At 50.3% G+C, this 22,644-nt stretch overlaps 1 protein-coding gene across 4 annotated transcripts in view; it reads right to left on the minus strand.

Annotated features, from left to right (window-relative positions):
* The window catches only part of LOC124018518 (AP-5 complex subunit zeta-1-like), a 59,954-nt gene that overhangs the window by 15,424 nt on the left and 21,886 nt on the right, over positions 1 to 22,644 (minus strand). For all 4 annotated transcript variants that reach the window (XM_046333849.1, XM_046333850.1, XM_046333853.1 and 1 more), the window contains 7 exons: positions 22,458 to 22,570; positions 22,051 to 22,225; positions 18,465 to 18,605; positions 13,682 to 13,719; positions 11,394 to 11,556; positions 11,132 to 11,310; positions 2,101 to 2,243 (listed from right to left, as the gene is read on the minus strand). In XM_046333849.1, the coding sequence (XP_046189805.1) occupies positions 2,101 to 2,243; positions 11,132 to 11,310; positions 11,394 to 11,556; positions 13,682 to 13,719; positions 18,465 to 18,605; positions 22,051 to 22,225; positions 22,458 to 22,570 (952 nt within the window). The remainder of the gene's footprint in view (positions 1 to 2,100; positions 2,244 to 11,131; positions 11,311 to 11,393; positions 11,557 to 13,681; positions 13,720 to 18,464; positions 18,606 to 22,050; positions 22,226 to 22,457; positions 22,571 to 22,644) is intronic.

A 22,644-nucleotide genomic window follows, 5' to 3' on the forward strand; every position in this document is an offset into this window, starting at 1 on the left:
TATGTCATCAACGTAGAATACACTACGTATGTATTGTGTATGTCATCAACGTAGAATACACTACGTATGTATTGTGTATGTCATCAACGTAGAATACACTACGTATGTATTGTGTATGTCATCAACGTAGAATACACTACGTATGTATTGTGTATGTCATCAACGTAGAATACACTACAAGACATTTACTTTGTGTATGTCATCAACGTAGATTACACTACATGTATTGTGTATGTCATCAACGATAGAATACACTGTATCACAATTCCAGTGGGTCATCAATTAGAATACACTACGTATGTACTGTGCCTTTAAACAGCTAGAAACACTACAGAAAATTACATGGTTTCATCAACTTCTGATTGACACAGATTAGGTCAATTAGCCTATGAATGTCATCAACGTAGAATACATTACAAGACATTTACTTTGTGCATGACACAAGTCATTTTTCCAACAATTGTTTACAGACAGATTAATTCACTGTATCACAATTCCAGTGGGTCAGAATTTTACATGCACTAAGTTGACTAACCTTTAAACAGCTTGGAACATTCCAGAAAATTACATAGTTTTAGAAGCTAACCTGAATTGACTCAGATTAGGTCAATTAGCCACTGAATCAACATAACCTTTGCCGTCAGCAAGGAAAAGCCACTGCTACATCAAATAACCTATATCCTCAGCAAAAGAAGCCCTGCTATATCAACATAACCTGAAAGGCCGCTCAGCAAGGAAGAAGCCACTGCTATATCAACATAACCTGAAAGGCAGCTCAGCAAGGAAGAAGCCACTGCTATATCAACATAACCTGAAAGGCAGCTCAGCAAGGAAGAAGCCACTGCTATATCAACATAACCTGAAAGGCCGCTCAGCAAGGAAGAAGCCACTGCTATATCAACATAACCTGAAAGGCAGCTCAGCAAGGAAGAAGCCACTGCTATATCAACATAACCTGAAAGGCAGCTCAGCAAGGAAGAAGCCACTGCTATATCAACATAACCTGAAAGGCCGCTCAGCAAGGAAGAAGCCACTGCTATATCGACATAACCTGAAAGGCAGCTCAGCAAGGAAGAAGCCACTGCTACAAAACCACCAGATAAAAGCCAGACTACGGTTTGCAACCTCACATGGGGACAAAGATCGTACTTTTTGGAGAAATGTCCTCTGGTCTGATAAAACAAAAATAGAACTGTTTGGCCACAATGACCATCGTTATGTTTGGAGGAGAAAGGGGGAGGCTTGCAAGCCGGGGAACACCATCCCAACCGTGAAGCACGGGGTGGTAGCATCATGTTGTGGGGGTGCTTTGCTGCAGGAGGGACTGGTACACTTCACAAAATAGATGGCAACATGAGGATGGAATATTATGTGGATGTATTGAAGCAACATCTCAAGACATCAGTCAGGTAGATAAAGCTTGGTGGTAAATGGGTCTTCCAAATGGACAATGACCCCAAGCATACTTCCAAAGTTGTGGCAAAATGGCTTAAGGACAACAAAGTCAAGGTATTGGAGTGGCCATCACAAAGCCCTGACCTCAATCCCAGAGAAGATTTGTGGGTGAGCAAGGAGGCCTACAAACCTCACTCAGTTACACCAGCTCTGTCAGGAGGAATGGGCCAAAATTCATCAAACTAACTGTGGGACGTTTGTGGAAGGCTACCTGAAATGTTTGACCCAAGTTAAACAATTTAAAGGCAATGCTACCAAATACTAATTGAGTGATTGCAAACTTCTGACCCACTGGGAACGTGATGAAAGAAATTAAAGCTGAAATAAATAATTACTACTAAATAAATACTATTATTCTGGCATTTCACATTCTTAAAATAAAGTGGTGATCCTAACTGACCAAAGACAGGGAATTTTTACTAGGATTAAATGTCAGGAATTGTGAAAAACTAAGTTTAAATGTATTTGGCTAAGGTGTATGTAAACTTCAGAGTTCAACTGTATAAGCATTCTATCTCTACGTGTGTGTGTGTGTGTGTGTGTGTGTGTGTGTGTGTGTGTGTGTGTGTGTGTGTGTGTGTGTGTGTGTGTGTGTGTGTGTGTGTGTGTGTGTGTGTGTGTGTGTGTGTGTGTGTGTGTGTGTACCTGAGCTGCAGGGTGAGAGCAGCAGTGAGACAGGGCAAGTCCAGTAGAGAGTGCAGCAGCTCAACTGCAGTCCCAGCCGTGACCAGAGAGGGCAGCACATCCACATAGTCAGATACCAGGCCTGGACTGTCCCACGCTAGGAACTACAACACATCACATAGTCAGATACCAGGCCTGGAATGTCCCACGCTAGGAACTACAACACATAGTCAGATACCTGGCCTGGACTGTCCCACGCTAGGAACTACAACACATCACATAGTCAGATACCAGGCCTGGACTGTCCCACGCTAGGAACTACAACACATCACATAGTCAGATACCAGGCCTGGACTGTCCCACGCTAGGAACTACAACACATAGTCAGATACCTGGCCTGGACTGTCCCACGCTAGGAACTACAACACATAGTCAGATACCAGGCCTGGACTGTCCCACGCTAGGAACTACAACACAGTCAGATACCAGGCCTGGACTGTCCCACGCTAGGAACTACAACACAGTCAGATACCAGGCCTGGACTGTCCCACGCTAGGAACTACAACACATCACATAGTCAGATACCTGGCCTGGACTGTCCCACGCTAGGAACTACAACACATCACATAGTCAGATACCTGGCCTGGACTGTCCCACGCTAGGAACTACAACACATCACATAGTCAGATACCAGGCCTGGACTGTCCCATGCTAGGAACTACAACACATAGTCAGATACCAGGCCTGGACTGTCCCACGCTAGGAACTACATCACATAGTCAGATACCAGGCCTGGACTGTCCCACGCTAGGAACTACAACACATCACATAGATACCAGGCCTGGACTGTCCCACGCTAGGAACTACAACACATCACATAGATACCAGGCCTGGACTGTCCCACGCTAGGAACTACAACACATCACATAGATACCAGGCCTGGACTGTCCCACGCTAGGAACTACAACACATCACATAGATACCAGGCCTGGACTGTCCCACGCTAGGAACTACAACACATAGTCAGATACCTGGCCCGGACTGTCCCACGCTAGGAACTACAACACAGAGTCAGATACCAGGCCTGGACTGTCCCACGCTAGGAACTACAACACAGAGTCAGATACCAGGCCTGGACTGTCCCACGCTAGGAACTACAACACATCACATAGTCAGATACCTGGCCTGGACTGTCCCACGCTAGGAACTACAACACATCACATAGTCAGATACCAGGCCTGGACTGTCCCACGCTAGGAACTACAACACATCACATAGTCAGATACCTGGCCTGGACTGTCCCACGCTAGGAACTACAACACATCACATAGTCAGATACCAGGCCTGGACTGTCCCACGCTAGGAACTACAACACATAGTCAGATACCTGGCCTGGACTGTCCCACGCTAGGAACTACAACACAGTCAGATACCAGGCCTGGACTGTCCCACGCTAGGAACTACAACACAGAGTCAGATACCAGGCCTGGACTGTCCCACGCTAGGAACTACAACACATCACATAGTCAGATACCTGGCCTGGACTGTCCCACGCTAGGAACTACAACACATCACATAGTCAGATACCAGGCCTGGACTGTCCCACGCTAGGAACTACAACACATCACATAGTCAGATACCTGGCCTGGACTGTCCCACGCTAGGAACTACAACACATCACATAGTCAGATACCAGGCCTGGACTGTCCCACGCTAGGAACTACAACACATAGTCAGATACCAGGCCTGGACTGTCCCACGCTAGGAACTACAACACATCACATAGTCAGATACCTGGCCTGGACTGTCCCACGCTAGGAACTACAACACATCACATAGTCAGATACCAGGCCTGGACTGTCCCACGCTAGGAACTACAACACATCACATAGTCAGATACCTGGCCTGGACTGTCCCACGCTAGGAACTACAACACATCACATAGTCAGATACCAGGCCTGGACTGTCCCACGCTAGGAACTACAACACATAGTCAGATACCTGGCCTGGACTGTCCCACGCTAGGAACTACAACACAGTCAGATACCAGGCCTGGACTGTCCCACGCTAGGAACTACAACACAGAGTCAGATACCAGGCCTGGACTGTCCCACGCTAGGAACTACAACACATCACATAGTCAGATACCTGGCCTGGACTGTCCCACGCTAGGAACTACAACACATCACATAGTCAGATACCAGGCCTGGACTGTCCCACGCTAGGAACTACAACACATCACATAGTCAGATACCTGGCCTGGACTGTCCCACGCTAGGAACTACAACACATCACATAGTCAGATACCAGGCCTGGACTGTCCCACGCTAGGAACTACAACACATAGTCAGATACCTGGCCTGGACTGTCCCACGCTAGGAACTACAACACATCACATAGTCAGATACCTGGCCTGGACTGTCCCACGCTAGGAACTACAACACATAGTCAGATACCAGGCCTGGACTGTCCCACGCTAGGAACTACAACACATCACATAGTCAGATACCTGGCCTGGACTGTCCCACGCTAGGAACTACAACACATAGTCAGATACCTGGCCTGGACTGTCCCACGCTAGGAACTACAACACATCACATAGTCAGATACCAGGCCTGGACTGTCCCACGCTAGGAACTACAACACATAGTCAGATACCTGGCCTGGACTGTCCCACGCTAGGAACTACAACACATCACATAGTCAGATACCAGGCCTGGACTGTCCCACGCTAGGAACTACAACACATAGTCAGATACCTGGCCTGGACTGTCCCACGCTAGGAACTACAATACATCACATAGTCAGATACCTGGCCTGGACTGTCCCACGCTAGGAACTACAACACATCACATAGTCAGATACCTGGCCTGGACTGTCCCACGCTAGGAACTACAACACAGTCAGATACCTGGCCTGGACTGTCCCACGCTAGGAACTACAATACATCACATAGTCAGATACCAGGCCTGGACTGTCCCACGCTAGGAACTACAACACATAGTCAGATACCAGGCCTGGACTGTCCCACGCTAGGAACTACATCACATAGTCAGATACCAGGCCTGGACTGTCCCACGCTAGGAACTACAACACATCACATAGATACCAGGCCTGGACTGTCCCACGCTAGGAACTACAACACATCACATAGATACCAGGCCTGGACTGTCCCACGCTAGGAACTACAACACATCACATAGATACCAGGCCTGGACTGTCCCACGCTAGGAACTACAACACATCACATAGATACCAGGCCTGGACTGTCCCACGCTAGGAACTACAACACATAGTCAGATACCAGGCCTGGACTGTCCCACGCTAGGAACTACAACACAGAGTCAGATACCAGGCCTGGACTGTCCCACGCTAGGAACTACAACACATCACATAGTCAGATACCTGGCCTGGACTGTCCCACGCTAGGAACTACAACACATCACATAGTCAGATACCAGGCCTGGACTGTCCCACGCTAGGAACTACAACACATCACATAGTCAGATACCTGGCCTGGACTGTCCCACGCTAGGAACTACAACACATCACATAGTCAGATACCAGGCCTGGACTGTCCCACGCTAGGAACTACAACACATAGTCAGATACCTGGCCTGGACTGTCCCACTAGGAACTACAACACAGTCAGATACCAGGCCTGGACTGTCCCACGCTAGGAACTACAACACAGAGTCAGATACCAGGCCTGGACTGTCCCACGCTAGGAACTACAACACATCACATAGTCAGATACCTGGCCTGGACTGTCCCACGCTAGGAACTACAACACATCACATAGTCAGATACCAGGCCTGGACTGTCCCACGCTAGGAACTACAACACATCACATAGTCAGATACCTGGCCTGGACTGTCCCACGCTAGGAACTACAACACATCACATAGTCAGATACCAGGCCTGGACTGTCCCACGCTAGGAACTACAACACATAGTCAGATACCTGGCCTGGACTGTCCCACGCTAGGAACTACAACACAGTCAGATACCAGGCCTGGACTGTCCCACGCTAGGAACTACAACACAGAGTCAGATACCAGGCCTGGACTGTCCCACGCTAGGAACTACAACACATCACATAGTCAGATACCTGGCCTGGACTGTCCCACGCTAGGAACTACAACACATCACATAGTCAGATACCAGGCCTGGACTGTCCCACGCTAGGAACTACAACACATCACATAGTCAGATACCTGGCCTGGACTGTCCCACGCTAGGAACTACAACACATCACATAGTCAGATACCAGGCCTGGACTGTCCCACGCTAGGAACTACAACACATAGTCAGATACCTGGCCTGGACTGTCCCACGCTAGGAACTACAACACATCACATAGTCAGATACCTGGCCTGGACTGTCCCACGCTAGGAACTACAACACAGTCAGATACCAGGCCTGGACTGTCCCACGCTAGGAACTACAACACATCACATAGTCAGATACCTGGCCTGGACTGTCCCACGCTAGGAACTACAACACATAGTCAGATACCTGGCCTGGACTGTCCCACGCTAGGAACTACAACACATCACATAGTCAGATACCAGGCCTGGACTGTCCCACGCTAGGAACTACAACACATAGTCAGATACCTGGCCTGGACTGTCCCACGCTAGGAACTACAACACATCACATAGTCAGATACCAGGCCTGGACTGTCCCACGCTAGGAACTACAACACATAGTCAGATACCTGGCCTGGACTGTCCCACGCTAGGAACTACAATACATCACATAGTCAGATACCTGGCCTGGACTGTCCCACGCTAGGAACTACAACACATCACATAGTCAGATACCTGGCCTGGACTGTCCCACGCTAGGAACTACAACACAGTCAGATACCTGGCCTGGACTGTCCCACGCTAGGAACTACAATACATCACATAGTCAGATACCAGGCCTGGACTGTCCCACGCTAGGAACTACAATCCATCACATAGTCAGATACCAGGCCTGGACTGTCCCACGCTAGGAACTACAACACATCACATAGTCAGATACCAGGCCTGGACTGTCCCACGCTAGGAACTACAACACATCACATAGTCAGATACCAGGCCTGGACTGTCCCACGCTAGGAACTACAACACATCACATAGATACCAGGCCTGGACTTTCCCACGCTAGGAACTACAACACATAGTCAGATACCTGGCCCGGACTGTCCCACGCTAGGAACTACAACACAGAGTCAGATACCAGGCCTGGACTGTCCCACGCTAGGAACTACAACACAGAGTCAGATACCAGGCCTGGACTGTCCCACGCTAGGAACTACAACACATCACATAGTCAGATACCTGGCCTGGACTGTCCCACGCTAGGAACTACAACACATCACATAGTCAGATACCAGGCCTGGACTGTCCCACGCTAGGAACTACAACACATCACATAGTCAGATACCTGGCCTGGACTGTCCCACGCTAGGAACTACAACACATCACATAGTCAGATACCAGGCCTGGACTGTCCCACGCTAGGAACTACAACACATAGTCAGATACCTGGCCTGGACTGTCCCACGCTAGGAACTACAACACATAGTCAGATACCTGGCCCGGACTGTCCCACGCTAGGAACTACAACACATCACATAGTCAGATACCTGGCCTGGACTGTCCCACGCTAGGAACTACAACACATAGTCAGATACCTGGCCCGGACTGTCCCACGCTAGGAACTACAACACAGTCAGATACCAGGCCTGGACTGTCCCACGCTAGGAACTACAACACAGAGTCAGATACCAGGCCTGGACTGTCCCACGCTAGGAACTACAACACATCACATAGTCAGATACCTGGCCTGGACTGTCCCACGCTAGGAACTACAACACATCACATAGTCAGATACCAGGCCTGGACTGTCCCACGCTAGGAACTACAACACATCACATAGTCAGATACCTGGCCTGGACTGTCCCACGCTAGGAACTACAACACATCACATAGTCAGATACCAGGCCTGGACTGTCCCACGCTAGGAACTACAACACATAGTCAGATACCTGGCCTGGACTGTCCCACGCTAGGAACTACAACACATCACATAGTCAGATACCTGGCCTGGACTGTCCCACGCTAGGAACTACAACACATAGTCAGATACCAGGCCTGGACTGTCCCACGCTAGGAACTACAACACATCACATAGTCAGATACCTGGCCTGGACTGTCCCACGCTAGGAACTACAACACATAGTCAGATACCTGGCCTGGACTGTCCCACGCTAGGAACTACAACACATCACATAGTCAGATACCAGGCCTGGACTGTCCCACGCTAGGAACTACAACACATAGTCAGATACCTGGCCTGGACTGTCCCACGCTAGGAACTACAACACATCACATAGTCAGATACCAGGCCTGGACTGTCCCACGCTAGGAACTACAACACATAGTCAGATACCTGGCCTGGACTGTCCCACGCTAGGAACTACAATACATCATATAGTCAGATACCTGGCCTGGACTGTCCCACGCTAGGAACTACAACACATCACATAGTCAGATACCTGGCCTGGACTGTCCCACGCTAGGAACTACAATACATCACATAGTCAGATACCAGGCCTGGACTGTCCCACGCTAGGAACTACAATCCATCACATAGTCAGATACCAGGCCTGGACTGTCCCACGCTAGGAACTACAACACATCACATAGTCAGATACCAGGCCTGGACTGTCCCACGCTAGGAACTACAACACATCACATAATCAGATACCAGGCCTGGACTGTCCCACGCTAGGAACTACAACACATCACATAGTCAGATACCAGGCCTGGACTGTCCCACACTAGGAACTACAACACATAGTCAGATACCAGGCCTGGACTGTCCCACGCTAGGAACTACAATACATCACATAGTCAGATACCAGGCCTGGACTGTCCCACGCTAGGAACTACATCACATAGTCAGATACCTGGCCTGGACTGTCCCACGCTAGGAACTACAACACATAGTCAGATACCAGGCCTGGACTGTCCCACGCTAGGAACTACAATACATCACATAGTCAGATACCAGGCCTGGACTGTCCCACGCTAGGAACTACAACACAGTCAGATACCAGGCCTGGACTGTCCCACGCTAGGAACTACAACACAGTCAGATACCAGGCCTGGACTGTCCCACGCTAGGAACTACAACACATCACATAGTCAGATACCAGGCCTGGACTGTCCCACGCTAGGAACTACAACACATAGTCAGATACCTGGCCTGGACTGTCCCACACTAGGAACTACAACACATAGTCAGATACCAGGCCTGGACTGTCCCACGCTAGGAACTACAACACAGTCAGATACCAGGCCTGGACTGTCCCACGCTAGGAACTACAACACATCACATAGTCAGATACCAGGCCTGGACTGTCCCACGCTAGGAACTACAACACATCACATAGTCAGATACCTGGCCTGGACTGTCCCAAGCTAGGAACTACATCACATAGTCAGATACCAGGCCTGGACTGTCCCACGCTAGGAACTACAACACATCACATAGTCAGATACCTGGCCTGGACTGTCCCACGCTAGAAACTACAACACATAGTCAGATACCTGGCCTGGACTGTCCCACGCTAGGAACTACAACACATAGTCAGATACCAGGCCTGGACTGTCCCACGCTAGGAACTACAACACAGTCAGATACCAGGCCTGGACTGTCCCACGCTAGGAACTACAACACATCACATAGTCAGATACCAGGCCTGGACTGTCCCACGCTAGGAACTACAACACATCACATAGTCAGATACCAGGCCTGGACTGTCCCACACTAGGAACTACAACACATAGTCAGATACCTGGCCTGGACTGTCCCACACTAGGAACTACAACACATAGTCAGATACCTGGCCTGGACTGTCCCACACTAGGAACTACAACACATAGTCAGATACCTGGCCTGGACTGTCCCACGCTAGGAACTACAACACATCACATAGTCAGATACCAGGCCTGGACTGTCCCACGCTAGGAACTACAACACATAGTCAGATACCTGGCCTGGACTGTCCCACGCTAGGAACTACAACACATCAAATCAAATCAAATTTTATTTGTCACATACACATGGTTAGCAGATGTTAATGCGAGTGTAGCGAAATGCTTGTGCTTCTAGTTCCGACAATGCAGTGATAACCAACAAGTAATCTAACTAACAATTCCAAAACTACTGTCTTATACACAGTGTAAGGGGATAAGGAACATGTACATAAGGATATATGAATGAGTGATGGTACAGAGCAGCATACAGTAGATGGTATCGAGTACAGTATATACATATGAGATGAGTGTGTAGACAAAGTAAACAAAGTGGCATAGTCAGATACCTGGCCTGGACTGTCCCACGCTAGGAACTACAACACATCACATAGTCAGATACCTGGCCTGGACTGTCCCAGGCTAGGGAAGTAGTGTGTTACCCTGAGCAGGCTAGGGAAGTAGTGTGTGTTACCTTGAGCAGGCTAGGGAAGTAGTGTGTGTTACCTTGAGCAGGCTAGGGAAGTAGTGTGTGTTACCTTGAGCAGGCTAGGGAAGTAGTGTGTGTTACCTTGAGCAGGCTAGGGAAGTAGTGTGTGTTACCTTGAGCAGGCTAGGGAAGTAGTGTGTGTTACCTTGAGCAGGCTATGGAAGTAGTGTGTGTTACCTTGAGCAGGCTAGGGAAGTAGTGTGTGTTACCTTGAGCAGGCTAGGGAAGTAGTGTGTGTTACCTTGAGCAGGCTAGGGAAGTAGTGTGTGTTACCTTGAGCAGGCTAGGGAAGTAGTGTGTGTTACCTTGAGCAGGCTAGGGAAGTAGTGTGTGTTACCTTGAGCAGGCTAGGGAAGTAGTGTGTGTTACCTTGAGCAGGCTAGGGAAGTAGTGTGTGTTACCTTGAGCAGGCTAGGGAAGTAGTGTGTGTTACCTTGAGCAGGCTAGGGAAGTAGTGTGTGTTACCTTGAGCAGGCTAGGGAAGTAGTGTGTGTTACCTTGAGCAGGCTAGGGAAGTAGTGTGTGTTACCTTGAGCAGGCTAGGGAAGTAGTGTGTGTACAGTGGTACAGAGGAGTGGAGCTGCAGCTGATTGGCTCTGATGAAGGACAGCGTCTCGTGGGCCAGATAGGGGTCGTTGAAACACTCTGCTGGGAGAACACCAAACACACACCTCCACACACACTCACTGTCCACCGCTGCAGTCTCCCCTACACACACACACACACACACACACACACAGTAAGTACACACGAGCTCTATCCTCCACACGTGCACACACACACCTCCTCACCGTGGTTCAGGTAGAACTGAGCGATGGGCAGGAGGACTCTGCTGCAGGACAGGTCAGAGTTCAGACGGCCGAACAGTGACTTAACACACGGGAACGCACGATACACACACCCTGCGTCCTCCACACACACACCGTCCAGGATACGCACCGCCTCCACCAAGCACTGACACACACGCACACACACACACACACACACACACACACACACACACACACACACACACACACACACACACACACACACACACACACACACACACACACACACACACACACACACACACACACACACACACACACACACACACACACACACACACACACACACACACACACGCACACACACACACACACACGCACACACAAGAGAGAGAGAGGACAGGGTTACTACAGCAGTATAACTGTGTGTGACACACAGCACACACAGGGACAGGGTTACTACAGCAGTATGACAGGGTTACTACAGCAGTATGACAGGGTTACTACAGCAGTATGACAGGGTTACTACAGCAGTATGACAGGGTTACTACAGCAGTATGACAGGGTTACTACAGCAGTATGACAGGGTTACTACAGCAGTGTGACAGGGTTACTACAGCAGTGTGACAGGGTTACTACAGCAGTATGACAGGGTTACTACAGCAGTATGACAGGGTTACTACAGCAGTGTGACAGGGTTACTACAGCAGTGTGACAGGGTTACTACAGCAGTGTGACAGGGTTACTACAGCAGTGTGACAAGGTTACTACAGCAGTATGACAGGGTTACTACAGCAGTATGACAGGGTTACTACAGCAGTATGACAGGGTTACTACAGCAGTATGACAGGGTTACTACAGCAGTGTGACAGGGTTACTACAGCAGTATGACAGGGTTACTACAGCAGTATGACAGGGTTACGACAGCAGTATGACAGGGTTACTACAGCAGTGTGACAGGGTTACTACAGCAGTGTGACAGGGTTACTACAGCAGTATGACAGGGTTACTACAGCAGTATAACTGTTCTAGGCCCTCTCCTATTCTCGCTATACACCAAGTCACTTGGCTCTGTCATAACCTCACATGGTCTCTCCTATCATTGCTATGCAGACGACACACAATTAATCTTCTCCTTTCCCCCTTCTGATGACCAGGTGGCGAATCGCATCTCTGCATGTCTGGCAGACATATCAGTGTGGATGACGGATCACCACCTCAAGCTGAACTTCGGCAAGACGGAGCTGCTCTTCCTCCCGGGGAAGGACTGCCCGTTCCATGATCTCGCCATCACGGATGACAACTCCATTGTGTCCTCCTCCCAGAGCGCTAAGAACCTTGGCGTGATCCTGGACAACACCCTGTCGTTCTCAACTAACATCAAGGCAGTGGCCCGTTCCTGTAGGTTCATGCTCTACAACATCCGCAGAGTACGACCCTGCCTCACACAGGAAGCGGCGGCGCAGGTCCTAATCCAGGCACTTGTCATCTCCCGTCTGGATTACTGCAACTCGCTGTTGGCTGGGCTCCCTGCCTGTGCCATTAAACCCCTACAACTCATCCAGAACGCCGCAGCCCGTCTAGTGTTCAACCTTCCCAAGTTCTCTCACGTCACCCCGCTCCTCCGCTCTCTCCACTGGCTTCCAGTTGAAGCTCGCATCCGCTACAAGACCATGGTGCTTGCCTACGGAGCTGTGAGGGGAACGGCACCTCAGTACCTCCAGGCTCTGATCAGGCCCTACACCCAAACAAGGGCACTGCGTTCATCCACCTCTGGCCTGCTCGCCTCCCTACCACTGAGGAAGTACAGTTCCCGCTCAGCCCAGTCAAAACTGTTCGCTGCCCTGGCTCCCCAATGGTGGAACAAACTCCCTCACGACGCCAGGACAGAGGAGTCAATCACCACCTTCCGGAGACACCTGAAACCCCACCTCTTTAAGGAATACCTAGGATAGGATAAAGTAATCCTTCTCACCCCCCTTAAAAGATTTAGATGCACTATTGTAAAGTGGCTGTTCCACTGGATGTCATAAGGTGAATGCACCAATTTGTAAGTCGCTCTGGATAAGAGCGTCTGCTAAATGACTTAAATGTATGACAGGGTTACGACAGCAGTATGACAGGGTTACTACAGCAGTGTGACAGGGTTACTACAGCAGTATGACAGGGTTACTACAGCAGTATGACAGGGTTACTACAGCAGTATGACAGGGTTACTACAGCAGTATGACAGGGTTACTACAGCAGTATAACAGGGTTACTACAGCAGTATAACTGTGTGTGATTGTAGGGGAAAAGTTGTAGCTCACTGCTTTCTGTAGCTCTGTGTCTGTTCTCTTCAGCGCCTCTGAAACAGAAGAAAACAGTCTTTACTGTTCAACACAGGGTTAGGGTTAACACAGGGACACTGGGATTTACAGATTCATCACTGGGACACTGGGATTTACAGATTCATCACTGGGACACTGGGATTTACAGATTCAACACAGGGACACTGGGATTTACAGATTCAACACTGGGACACTGGGATTTACAGATTCAACACTGGGATTTACAGATTCAACACAGGGACACTGGGATTTACAGATTCAACACTGGGATTTACAGATTCAACACAGGGACACTGGGATTTACAGATTCAACACTGGGATTTACAGATTCAACACAGGGACACGGGGATTTACAGATTCAACACAGGGACACTGGATTTACAGATTCAACACAGCGACACTGGGATTTACAGATTCAACACAGGGACACTGGGATTTACAGATTCAACACTGGGACACTGGGATTTACAGATTCAACACTGGGACACTGGGATTTACAGATTCAACACTGGGACACTGGGATTTACAGATTCGACACTGGGATTTACAGATTCAACACAGGGACACTGGGATTTACAGATTCAACACTGGGATTTACAGATTGAACACAGGGATACACTGGGATTTACAGATTCAACACAGGGACACTGGGATTTACAGATTCAACACAGGGACACTGGGATTTACAGATTCAACACAGGGATTTACAGATTCAACACAGGGACACTGGGATTTACAGATTCAACACTGGGATTTACAGATTCAACACTGGGACACTGGGATTTACAGATTCAACACAGGGACACTGGGATTTACAGATTCAACACAGGGACACTTGGATTTACAGATTCAACACCAACACAGGGACACTGGGATTTACAGATTCAACACTGGGATTTACAGATTGAACACAGGGACACACTGGGATTTACAGATTGAACACAGGGACACTGGGATTTACAGATTCAACACAGGGACACTGGGATTTCCAGATTCAACACAGGGACACACTGGGATTTCCAGATTCAACACAGGGACACTGGGATTTACAGATTCAACACAGGGACACTGGGATTTACAGATTCAACACTGGGATTTACAGATTCAACACTGGGATTTACAGATTCAACACTGGGATTTACAGATTCAACACTGGGATTTACAGATTCAACACAGGGACACTGGGATTTACAGATTCAACACAGGGACACTGGGCTTTTCAGATTCAACACAGGGACACTGGGATTTACAGATTCAACACTGGGATTTACAGATTGAACACAGGGACACACTGGGATTTACAGATTGAACACAGGGACACTGGGCTTTTCAGATTCAACACAGGGACACTGGGCTTTTCAGATTCAACACAGGGACACTGGGCTTTTCAGATTCAACACAGGGACACTGGGCTTTTCAGATTCAACACAGGGACACTGGGCTTTTCAGATTCAACACAGGGACACAAAACATTTTGGGGACCGATTTGTAACAACTATATTATGGGTCCATACTGTAGTGTAGGGTCCATACTGTAGTGTAGGGGTTAGGGTCCATACTGTAGTGTAGGGGTTAGGGTCCATACTGTAGTGTAGGGGTTAGGGTCCATACTGTAGTGTAGGGGTTCGGGTCCATACTGTAGTGTAGGGGTTAGGGTCCATACTGTAGTGTAGGGTCCATACTGTAGTGTAGGGGTTAGGGTCCATACTGTAGTGTAGGGGTTAGGGTCCATACTGTAGTGTAGGGGTTAGGGTCCATACTGTAGTGTAGGGGTTAGGGTCCATACTGTAGTGTAGGGGTTAGGGTCCATACTGTAGTGTAGGGGTTAGGGTCCATACTGTAGTGTAGGGGTTAGGGTCCATACTGTAGTGTAGGGGGTTAGGGTCCATACTGTAGTGTAGGGGTTAGGGTCCATACTGTAGTGTAGGGGTTAGGGTCCATACTGTAGTGTAGGGGTTAGGGTCCATACTGTAGTGTAGGGGTTAGGGTCCATACTGTAGTGTAGGGGTTAGGGTCCATACTGTAGTGTAGGGGTTAGGGTCCATACTGTAGTGTAGGGGTTAGGGTCCATACTGTAGTGTAGGGGTTAGGGTCCATACTGTAGTGTAGGGGTTAGGGTCCATACTGTAGTGTAGGGTCCATACTGTAGTGTAGGGTCCATACTGTAGTGTAGGGGTTAGCGTCCATACTGTAGTGTAGGGGTTAGGGTCCATACTGTAGTGTAGGGGTTAGGGTCCATACTGTAGTGTAGGGGTTAGGGTCCATACTGTAGTGTAGGGGTTAGGGTCCATACTGTAGTGTAGGGGTTAGGGTCCATACTGTAGTGTAGGGGTTAAGGTCCATACTGTAGTGTAGGGGTTAGGGTCCATACTGTAGTGTAGGGTCCATACTGTAGTGTAGGGGTTAGGGTCCATACTGTAGTGTAGGGGTTAGGGTCCATACTGTAGTGTAGGGGTTAGGGTCTATACTGTAGTGTAGTGTAGGGTCCATACTGTAGTGTAGGGGTTAGGGTCCATACTGTAGTGTAGGGTCCATACTGTAGTGTAGGGGTTAGGGTCCATACTGTAGTGTAGGGGTTAGGGTCCATACTGTAGTGTAGGGGTTAAGGTCCATACTGTAGTGTAGGGGTTAGGGTCCATACTGTAGTGTAGGGGTTAGCGTCCATACTGTAGTGTAGGGGTTAGGGTCCATACTGTAGTGTAGGGGTTAGGGTCCATACTGTAGTGTAGGGGTTAGGGTCCATACTGTAGTGTAGGGGTTAGGGTCCATACTGTAGTGTAGGGGTTAGGGTCCATACTGTAGTGTAGGGGTTAGGGTCCATACTGTAGTGTAGGGGTTAGGGTCCATACTGTAGTGTAGGGGTTAGGGTCCATACTGTAGTGTAGGGGTTAGGGTCCATACTGTAGTGTAGGGGTTAGGGTCCATACTGTAGTGTAGGGGTTAGGGTCCATACTGTAGTGTAGGGGTTAGGGTCCATACTGTAGTGTAGGGGTTAGGGTCCATACTGTAGTGTAGGGTCCATACTGTAGTGTAGGGGTTAAGGTCCATACTGTAGTGTAGGGGTTAAGGTCCATACTGTAGTGTAGGGGTTAGGGTCCATACTGTAGTGTAGGGGTTAGGGTCCATACTGTAGTGTAGGGGTTAGGGTCCATACTGTAGTGTAGGGGTTAGGGTCCATACTGTAGTGTAGGGGTTAGGGTCCATACTGTAGTGTAGGGGTTAGGGTCCATACTGTAGTGTAGGGGTTAGGGTCCATACTGTAGTGTAGGGGTTAGGGTCCATACTATAGTGTAGGGGTTAGGGTCCATACTGGGCCATCATAATTTCTCCATTTTCTATCAGGTTTTGGATGTTCAAGTGAGTCCTTTTGATCCCAAACCATCAACTGGACGGTTAGGGTACATACTGCGGCCACTCTGTTCTATGAGGCAGTAGTGTAGGGGTAAGGGTGTAGGGTACATACTGCGGTCACTCTGTTCTATGAGGCAGTAGTGTAGGGGTAAGGGTGTAGGGTACATACTGCGGTCACTCTGTTCTATGGGTCTAGGGTACATACTGCGGCCACTCTGTTCTATGAGGCAGTAGTGTTGGGGTTAGGGTGTAGGGTACATACTGCGGTCACTCTGTTCTATGAGGCAGTAGTGTAGGGGTAAGGGTGTAGGGTACATACTGCGGTCACTCTGTTCTATGGGTCTAGGGTACATACTGCGGCCACTCTGTTCTATGAGGCAGTAGTGTTGGGGTTAGGGTGTAGGGTACATACTGCGGTCACTCTGTTCTATGAGGCAGTAGTGTAGGGGTAAGGGTGTAGGGTACATACTGCGGTCACTCTGTTCTATGGGTGTAGGGTACATACTGCGGTCACTCTGTTCTATGAGGCAGTAGTGTAGGGGTTAGGGTGTAGGGTACATACTGCAGCCACTCTGTTCTATGAGGCAGTAGTGTAGGGGTTAGGGTGTAGGGTACATACTGCGGCCACTCTGTTCTATGAGGCAGTAGTGTAGGGTGTAGGGTACATACTGCGGTCACTCTGTTCTATGAGGCAGTAGTGTAGGGGTAAGGGTGTAGGGTACATACTGCGGTCACTCTGTTCTATGGGTGTAGGGTACATACTGCGGCCACTCTGTTCTATGAGGCAGTAGTGTAGGGGTTAGGGTGTAGGGTACATACTGCGGTCACTCTGTTCTATGAGGCAGTAGTGTAGGGGTTAGGGTGTAGGGTACATACTGTGGCCACTCTGTTCTATGAGGCAGTAGTGTAGGGGTTAGGGTGTAGGGTACATACTGCGGTCACTCTGTTCTATGAGGCAGTAGTGTAGGGGTTAGGGTGTAGGGTACATACTGCGGCCACTCTGTTCTATGAGGCAGTAGTGTTGGGGTTAGGGTGTAGGGTACATACTGCAGTCACTCTGTTCTATGAGGCAGTAGTGTAGGGGTTAGGGTGTAGGGTACATACTGCGGCCACTCTGTTCTATGAGGCAGTAGTGTAGGGTACATACTGCGGTCACTCTGTTCTATGAGGCAGTAGTGTAGGGGTAAGGGTGTAGGGTACATACTGCGGTCACTCTGTTCTATGGGTGTAGGGTACATACTGCGGCCACTCTGTTCTATGAGGCAGTAGTGTAGGGGTTAGGGTGTAGGGTACATACTGCGGTCACTCTGTTCTATGAGGCAGTAGTGTAGGGGTTAGGGTGTAGGGTACATACTGCGGCCACTCTGTTCTATGAGGCAGTAGTGTAGGGGTGAGGGTGTAGGGTACATACTGCGGTCACTCTGTTCTATGAGGCGTTGGCAGTACTGGAAACTCTTCTCTCTCAGACGTTCTTTAGGAGGAAGGAGTCTGCCGGAGGACGACGTGGCTGATACCATGGAAACCACAGAGCCGTCCACCTCCGACCTGTCATCTGGGGCCACAGAGAGGTCAAGGGTTAGAGGTCAGGGGTGGACTAACCAGTTAAAGCAACACATTGTAAGATGAGCATTACACCAATGGAACAGATCCATGACATGTTTACATGTAGTAGTCAGCCAGTACAGTCAGCCAGTACAGTCAGTCAGCCAGTACAGTCAGTCAGCCAGTACAGTCAGTCAGCCAGTACAGTCAGTCAGCCAGTACAGTCAGCCAGTATAGTCAGCCAGTCAGTACAGTCAGTCAGTACAGTCAGCCAGTATAGTCAGCCAGTCAGTACAGTCAGTCAGTACAGTCAGCCAGTATAGTCAGCCAGTCAGTACAGTCAGTCAGTACAGTCAGCCAGTACAGTCAGTCAGCCAGTACAGTCAGCCAGTACAGCCAGCCAGTACAGCCAGCCAGTACAGTCAGCCAGTCAGTCAGTACAGTCAGTACAGTCAGCACAGTCAGTCAGCCAGTACAGTCAGTCAGCCAGTACAGTCAGTCAGCCAGCACAGTCAGCCAGTACAGTCAGCCAGTACAGTCAGCCAGTACAGTCAGCCAGTCAGTACAGTCAGCCAGTACAGTCAGTCAGCCAGTACAGTCAGTCAGCCAGTACAGTCAGCCAGTACAGTCAGTCAGCCAGTACAGTCAGCCAGTAGTCAGCCAGTACAGTCAGCCAGTACAGTCAGTCAGTAAGTACAGTCAGCCAGTACAGTCAGCCAGTACAGTCAGCCAGTACAGTCAGCCAGCCAGTACAGCCAGCCAGTACAGTCAGCCAGTACAGCCAGTCAGTACAGTCAGTCAGCCAGTACAGTCAGCCAGTACAGTCAGCCAGTACAGCCAGCCAGTACAGCCAGCCAGTACAGTCAGTCAGCCAGTACATTCAGCCAGTACAGCCAGCCAGTACAGTCAGCCAGCCAGTATAGTCAGCCAGCCAGTACAGTCAGCCAGTACAGTCAGCCAGCCAGTACAGTCAGCCAGTAGTCAGCCAGTACAGTCAGCCAGCCAGTACAGTCAGCCAGTACAGTCAGCCAGCCAGCCAGCCAGTCAGCCAGCCAGTAGTCAGCCAGTCAGCCAGTACAGTCAGTCAGCCAGCCAGTACTTAGCCAGTCAGCCAGTCAGTCAGCCAGCCAGTAGTCAGCCAACCAGTAGTCAGCCAGCCAGTAGTCAGCCAGCCAGTAGTCAGCCAGCCAGTACAGTCAGCCAGCCAGTACAGTCAGCCAGCCAGTACAGTCAGCCAGCCAGTACAGCCAGCCAGCACAGTCCGCCAGCCAATACAGTGAGCCAGCCAGTACAGTCAGCCAGCCAGTACAGTCAGCCAGCCAGTACAGTCAGCCAGTACAGTCAGCCAGCCAGTACAGTCAGCCAGTAGTCAGCCAGTACAGTCAGCCAGCCAGTACAGTCAGCCAGTACAGTCAGCCAGCCAGTACAGTCAGCCAGCCAGTAGTCAGCCAGTCAGCCAGTACAGTCAGTCAGCCAGCCAGTACTTAGCCAGCCAGCCAGTCAGTCAGCCAGCCAGTAGTCAGCCAACCAGTAGTCAGCCAGCCAGTAGTCAGCCAGCCAGTACAGTCAGCCAGCCAGTACAGTCAGCCAGCCAGTACAGTCAGCCAGCCAGTACAGCCAGCCAGCACAGTCCGCCAGCCAATACAGTGAGCCAGCCAGTACAGTCAGCCAGCCAGTACAGTCAGCCAGCCAATCAGTCTGCCAATCAGTCAGTTGGACAGCCAGTACAGTCAGCCAGCCAGCCAGCCAGTAGTCAGCCAACCAGTACAGTCAGTCAGCCTGTGGTCAGCCAGCCAGCCAATCAGTCTGCCAATCAGTCAGCTGGACAGCCAGCCAGCAAGTAGTCAGCCAGTCAACCAGTCAGCCAGCCAGCCAGCCAGTAGTCAGTCAGCCAGCTAATCAGTCTGCCAATCAGTCAGCAAGACAGCCAGTACAGTCAGTCAGTCAGTCAGTCAGTCAGTCAGCCAGCCAGCCAGCCAGGAAACAGTCAGCCAGCATGCGAGTCAGTCAGCTAGCCAGCCAGTCAGCTAGCCAATCAGCCAATCAGTCAGCCAGTACAGTCAGCCAGCCAGTACAGTCAGCCAGTACAGTCAGTCAGCCAGCCAGTACAGTCAGCCAGTACAGTCAGCCAGTACAGTCAGCCAGCCAGTACAGTCAGCCAGTACAGTCAGCCAGTACAGTCAGCCAGCCAGTACAGTCAGCCAGCCAGTACAGTCAGCCAGCCAGTACAGTCAGCCAGTACAGTCAGCCAGCCAGTACAGTCAGCCAGCCAGTACAGCCAGCCAGCACAGTCAGCCAGTACAGTCAGCCAGCCAGTACAGTCAGCCAGCCAGTACAGCCAGCCAGTACAGTCAGCCAGCCAGTACAGTCAGCCAGCCAGTACAGTCAGCCAGTACAGTCAGCCAGCCAGTACAGTCAGCCAGTACAGCCAGCCAGCCAGTACAGCCAGCCAGTACAGTCAGCCAGTACAGTCAGCCAGTACAGTCAGCCAGTACAGTCAGCCAGCCAGTACAGTCAGCCAGTACAGCCAGCCAGTACAGTCAGCCAGTACAGTCAGCCAGCCAGTACAGTCAGCCAGTACAGTCAGCCAGCCAGTACAGTCAGCCAGTACAGTCTGCCAGCCAGTACAGTCAGCCAGCCAGTACAGCCAGCCAGTACAGTCAGCCAGTACAGTCAGCCAGTACAGCCAGCCAGTAAAGTCAGCCAGTACAGTCAGCCAGTACAGTCAGCCAGTACAGTCAGCCAGCCAGTACAGTCAGCCAGTACAGTCTGCCAGCCAGTAGTCAGTCAGCCAGCCAGCCAGTACTCAGCCAGTCAGCCAGTACAGTCAGTCAGCCAGCCAGTACTTAGCCAGTCAGCCAGTACTCAGCCAGTCAGTCAGCCAGCCAGTAGTCAGCCAGCCAGTAGTCAGCCAACCAGTAGTCAGCCAGCCAGTACAGTCAGCCAGCCAGTAGTCAGCAGCCAGTACAGCCAGCCAGTACAGCCAGTACAGTCCGCCAGCCAGTACAGTCAGCCAGCCAGTACAGTCAGCCAGCCAATCAGTCTGCCAATCAGTCAGTTGGACAGCCAGTACAGTCAGCCAGTCAGCCAGCCAGTAGTCAGCCAACCAGTAGTCAGTCAGCCTGTGGTCAGCCAGCCAGCCAATCAGTCTGCCAATCAGTCAGCTGGACAGCCAGTACAGTCAGCCAACCAGTACAGTCAGTCAGCCTGTGGTCAGCCAGCCAGCCAATCAGTCTGCCAATCAGTCAGCTGGACAGCCAGCCAGCCAGCCAGGAAACAGTCAGCCAGCATGCGAGTCAGTCAGCTAGCCAGCCAGCCAGTCAGCTAGCCAATCAGCCAATCAGTCAGCCAGTCACCTTACCATGGAAGAAGGAGAGACTGAGCTGGCAGACCAGAGGTACAGCCTAATATAACCCTCCATTCACATCAATGGAACCTCCCCCCCCCACACACACCTGCGTCTGTGCTGTTGTTGCCATCCGTTACATTGTGGTATGTGATCAGCCAATGGCGTAGCAGAGAGAAACTGTAGAGGTTCATCCATTGGTCGTCTGAGAAGGCTTGGCTGACACACAGCACTGTGAAGAAATCACCACACACACAGCCGTCCAGCTCCACCACCGGCCCCGGCTACACACACACACACACACACACACACACACACACACACACACACACACACACACACACACACACACACACACACACACACACACACACACACACACACACACACACACACACACACACACACACACACACACACACACAATTTAGAAAAGACATTCAGAACATCCAGATGTTTCATTACAGTTCTGCATGTAAACATATGCAGTGATTTGATTGGTTTATTAGAGGTCACCTGACGTATTCGAGGGCCAGTGAAAAACCCTCCTGACGAAGCCACACCTCCCTGCTGAACACTGGCGTAGCGCAGCCAATCGACAAGCCTCTTACTGAGCAGGGTCACATGATCTACACACACACACACACACACACACACACACACACACACACACACACACACACACACACACACACACACACAC

Source organism: Oncorhynchus gorbuscha, unplaced genomic scaffold, assembly GCF_021184085.1.
Source record: "Oncorhynchus gorbuscha isolate QuinsamMale2020 ecotype Even-year unplaced genomic scaffold, OgorEven_v1.0 Un_scaffold_537, whole genome shotgun sequence".
In the NCBI taxonomy this organism is placed as follows: domain Eukaryota; kingdom Metazoa; phylum Chordata; class Actinopteri; order Salmoniformes; family Salmonidae; genus Oncorhynchus; species Oncorhynchus gorbuscha.